At 39.6% G+C, this 5316-nt stretch overlaps 1 protein-coding gene across 1 annotated transcript; it reads left to right on the forward strand.

Annotated features, from left to right (window-relative positions):
* The first annotated feature begins 345 nt into the window (after positions 1–345).
* Positions 346–1287, forward strand: LOC102287294 (olfactory receptor 5AL1). Its single transcript, XM_005908382.2, has one exon. The coding sequence runs from the start codon at positions 346–348 to the stop codon at positions 1285–1287; it is 942 nt and encodes a 313-aa protein (XP_005908444.2).
* The last annotated feature ends 4029 nt before the right edge of the window (positions 1288–5316 follow it).

The following is a 5316-nucleotide window of genomic DNA, read 5'->3' on the forward strand; positions in this document are numbered from 1 at the left end:
TAATGTATTTACTATCAAAGAAATTTTATATTCTGAATGTTTTTTTTTCCTTTAAATAAAAGTACAACACAGGCTTTGCTATTTTATTGATTATAAAATTTTAATTGAAATTTTCCCTTTCTTCTTTTACAGCTTCTTAGTGGAATTTCTGCCATATTTTTTACAGTAAATTCACAAGTAAATCTACACATAATTCAGAACGCTTATCAAGATTCAACTTTAACTGAATTAAGCATAACATCCTGGAGAGCCAGAGATACCTTCTTACAGTTAATCATTCCTTACGGAGTCAAGATTATTCAGATTGTGTGCTCTGGTGGAATTTACTGTAGAACTGTTTGTTTCATGGCAGAAAGCAATCATTCAGCAGTTACTGAGTTCATCCTCTTAGGCCTCACGGATAACCCAGAGCTTCAGCTCATTTTCTTTTGTGTTTTATTGTTGATCTACTTGATTACTGTCCTGGGTAATCTTGGTTTGATTGTGCTAATACAAGTGAGTCCTCAACTTCACACACCCATGTATTTTTTCCTCTGTCATCTGGCTTTTGTGGATTTTTATGGTTCCTCCACCATCACACCAAACACCCTTGTAAACACTTTTCGTGAAATTAAAAGCATGTCATTTTATGCATGTGCCACTCAAGTGTGCAGCTTTATCACATTTTCAGTTTGGGAATTACTAATGCTATCTGTCATGGCTTATGATCGGTATGTGGCAATATGCCACCCTTTACTCTATGTAGTTCTTATGCCTAGAAAACTCTGCATCCAAATGGTCACCAGCTCTTATACTTATGGATTCCTGGTGGGATTCATACAAGCAGTGGCTACATTCCACATGGCTTTCTGTGGCCCTAATGTCATCAACCAGTTCTACTGTGATGATGTTCCTTTGATTGCTCTGGCCTGCTCTGATACGCGAGTCAAAGAGCTGATGTTATTAGCCATTGCAGGATTCAATGTCTTCTGTTCCCTTCTCATAGTTCTCATATCCTATGCGTTCATCGTCTTTGCCATCATAAGGATCCATTCTACTGTAGGGAGACAGAAAGCCTTTTCTACCTGCGCCTCTCACCTGTTTTCTATTACTATGTATTATGGGACCCTCAGTTTTATGTATCTGCAGCCCAAGTCAAGCCACTCACTAGATAAAGACAAATTTGCCTCAGTTTTCTATACTGTGGTGATCCCTATGCTAAACCCACTGATCTACAGCTTGAGGAATTGGGAGGTAAAAAATGCTTTGAGAAAAATAACTGAAAAGATGTATTTGAATAAAAAATAAGAATGATGTTGTTACTAAAGATATGCTGGGTATAGATTTCAGTTCATTTCAGTCACTCAGTCGTGTCCACCTCTTTGCAACCCCATGGACCGCAGCAGTCAGGCCTCCCTGTCCATCACCAACTCCCGGAGTCTACCCAAACTCATGTCCATCGAGGCGGTGATGCCATCCAGCCATCTCATCCTCTGTCGTCCTTTCTCCTCCTGCCCTCAATCTTTCCCAGCATCAGGGTCTTTTCCTTTTTTTTTTTAATTTAAATTTATTTATTTTAAATGGAGGCTAATTACTTTACAATATTGTATTGGTCTTTTCAAATGAGTCAGCTTTTTGCATCAGGTGGCCAGATTATTGGAGTTTCAGATTCAACATCAGTCCTTCCAAAGAACACCCAGGGTTGATCTCCTTTAGGATGGACTGGTTGGATCTCCTGCAGTCCAAGGGACTCTCAAGAGTCTTCTCCAACAACACAGTTCAAAAGCATCAATTTTTTTTTTCTCTAATTTTATTTTATTTTTAAACTTTACATAATTGTATTAGTTTTGCCAAATATCAAAATGAATCCGCCACAGGTATACATGTGTTCCCCATCCCGAACCCTCCTCCCTCCTCCCTCCTCCCTCCCCATACCATCCCTCTGGGCCGTCCCAGTGCACCAGCCCCAAGCATCCAGCATCATGCATCGAACCTGGACTGGCAAAAGCATCAATTCTTTGGCTCTCAGCTTTCTTTATAGTCCAACTCTCACATCCATACATGACTACTGGAAAAACCATAGCCTTGACTAGATGGACCTTTGTTGGCAAAGTAATGTCTCTGCTTTTCAATATGCTATCTAAGTTGGTCATAACTTTCCTTACAAGGAGTAAGCATCTTTTAATTTCATGGCTGCAATCACTATCTGCAGTGATTTTGAAGCCCCAAAGAATAAAGTCAGCCACTGTTTCCAGTGTTTCCCCATCTATCTGCCATGAAATGATGGGACCAGATGCCGTGATCTTAGTTTTCTGAATGTTGAGGTTTAAGCCAGCTTTTTCACTCTCCTCTTTCACTTTCATCAAGAGGCTCTTTAGTTCTTCTTCAATTTCTGCCATAAGGGTACAGATGTAGGACATTTAAAATCAAGGCTCGTACAATGATTCAGTATCAATAGGCAGAGGAACCTTTGTCCTTTGTCACTCAGTTTGCTGATGTTTTATTTCCTCCTTGAAAACAGATATTTTCCTGTTTTGACTTGCATGTAGTAGATATCTCATAAATATTTTAATGGTCTAATTCTAAAAGGGAGATAGAAATTACCCATTGTCTTTGAACATAAAATGCTTTGTCAATAGAGATGAAAAATAAAGCACTTTAAAATCATAATTTCATCTCATTTCTCCCTAATATTGAGGATTTGGGGCTATCTTGAGAGACACAAACTATACAAATAGTATAAACACTGTGTAAATTTTTTCCTCCACTTTGAACCAAAGTTAAATATAATATGTTGCTTGGTTAAAGTGTTTTGGTTTTAAACTGTCCGTAAAATGAACTTATTATTATCTTTACAGTGTTACATTTATATGGTTGGGCATGTTTTGAAAGGCTTTATTTTTTAGAGAAGTTTTAGATTTACAACAAAATTGAGAGGGAGATGCAGAGCTTTGGTCTTATACCCTTACTATCACAGATTCATAACCTCCCAGTTATCAACACCACTCACCAAAATGGTGCACTTGTTCCAATAGATGAATCTTCATCGATGTATCTTAATCACGCAATGTCCATAATTTACCTTAGGTTTCACTCTAGGTACTGTGCATTCTGTGATTCTGGTCAAATTTGTAATGACTTAATCCCTCATTGCACTTCTGCACAGAGTATTTTCACTGCCCTAAGGATTCTTTCTGCTCTGTCTATTCATCTCATCCCTACTGCCCTCACCCATGGCAAACATGGATTTTCTGATCGTCTCTGATGTTTTGCCTTTTCCAGAATGTCATAGAGTTGTAATTATATAGTATGTAGCTTTTTCTGGTTGTCTTTTTTCACTTAGTAACATGCGTCTAAGGTTCCTCTGTGTCTTTTCAGAGCTAATAGCCCATTTCTTTTTAGCTTTGAATAACATTCCTTTGTCTGGATGTACCACAGTTTATTTATCCATTCACCTACTGAAGGACATCTTGGTTGCTTCACAATTTTAACAATTATGAATAAATCAGCCATAAATATCTTTATGCATATTTTTATGTAGATGCATGTTTTCAAATCCTTTGGATAAATTGTTGATTTGTATGATAAAAAATGTGTTTATTTTTGTATGAAACATCCAAACACTCCTGGTTGAACATTTTAACATGATCATTTAAGCACAGTCCTTTTATGTTCAGCGTGCACTTTAGCTCCACTGATTACTTATGGGTGTAGTGACATAAATTTTAGTCTGCATGATTACTGAGAAATTAATTGCCCCGTCTTTGTTAATGTATATTAATAGTTTGTGCAGTTTCCCACTGGTGGTAGCATTACACTGGGCACAGAAGTTCTAAAGATGCCATATGAACCCCTGTGTTTCATATATATTTTTCCTGGTTCCGTTGTGCATGGGTACCCCTAATTTCTTAAGCAAATCAGAGTTGATCACCTTAACTGGCACACGAAGTCCTTCCTGTCTGCCAGTCTGTTGGTGTGAAGTAGTCAAAGATCCCAGTTTCTCAAAACACTAATTCAGCTGCTAGTGCAAATATTTGCCCTCTAGGATGCTCATCCTACAATCCAGAGAGCCTAATATGATAGGAATAGGAGACATAAAATCAGAAAATTGGTCACAGGATGTAATGATAACGATCAATTCTGCTATAACATCTTTGTTTCCAGACCCACGATCCCATGCTGTTAGGGACGCTGTAACTTATGTTCTCATCGGTTCATTACCTACAGCGTATCATGGAGGACGGTGCACCAATGCAGCCAAATCATTTTCTGAGCTGGTGACTTGGCTGTGTGGTCAGGTTGCCATCCATAAGTCCAATCAAGCCAACTGAGTCCTGACAGGAGATAATCGGTTAAGACCATTCATTATTTGCCATGGCCATGTCAAACTTTCATTGCTGTGGAGTGAGTGTATTCCTTCTGAGGGAGTATTGTATGGCTTATTATTTAAAGAACAAAATGCCCTTTAAACTATTGAAAGATGACACATCCTAGGATAATGAGTCTTGGGAAGAAAAATTCCTTTTCAATCTATTGGTTTCAGTGAGGATGAACTGCTGTGCCGCCCAACATTGAAGGGGTCTGATATAACTGTTGCATCATGTGTTTCTGATTTTTATCTCAAAAGAGGGGTGCCACACTCAGGGCTTGGCATAGGTCTCTGCTTCTAACAGATTGGGCACTCAGTATTGGCAGCAGTAGAAAGGAGCCGTGTTTTCGGGAACATACATGGTCTTCATTCCTGACACTGTGACTATGCTGTCCATGATGTCCCTGGGGCTGTGAGGCAGAAGGGAAGGTGGTGAGTATGCCTGTGATGGCTTTTCCAATCCTTCTCATCAGTGCAGACCTCTTCTGCAGTAGTTACTCCTTGCTGTTTAGTCACTAAGCCATGTTCTATTCTTTGTGGCCCCACAGACTGGAGCCCACCAGGCTGCTTGTCCATGGGATTTCCCAGGCAAGAATACTGCAGTGGGTTGCCATTTTCTTCTCCAGGCAGTCTTTCTGATCCAAGGATCAAACTCTTGTCTCCTGCTTAGCAAGCAGATTCTTTCCCACTAAGCCACCTGGGAAGCCCAGTGACTCCTTGGAAGTTTAAAAAAAAAATTAAATCAGCATGCTTTGTGCTTGTCACAAGTTCATCTAAAGTCCTCTTCTTCAAATGCCAGGTTCTCGGACACTTGATATCCTCAGTCCATAAACAAGTGTCCAGAGATATTTATCACCATCTATGGATCAGAGAGTGGCCATGATCTTCAGGCCACAATCTCCCCATTTGAAATGGGGCTTCCCTGGTGGCTCAGACAGTAAAGTGTCTGCCTGCAATGTGGGAGACCC

The sequence above is a fragment of the Bos mutus genome, unplaced genomic scaffold (assembly GCF_027580195.1).
Source record: "Bos mutus isolate GX-2022 unplaced genomic scaffold, NWIPB_WYAK_1.1 CTG254, whole genome shotgun sequence".
Classification (NCBI taxonomy): Eukaryota; Metazoa; Chordata; class Mammalia; order Artiodactyla; family Bovidae; genus Bos; species Bos mutus.

Bases quoted from the DNA above. Each gene is read 5' to 3' on its own strand.
- LOC102287294 (XM_005908382.2), top strand. From the start codon at position 346: ATGGCAGAAAGCAATCATTCAGCAGTTACTGAGTTCATCCTCTTAGGC.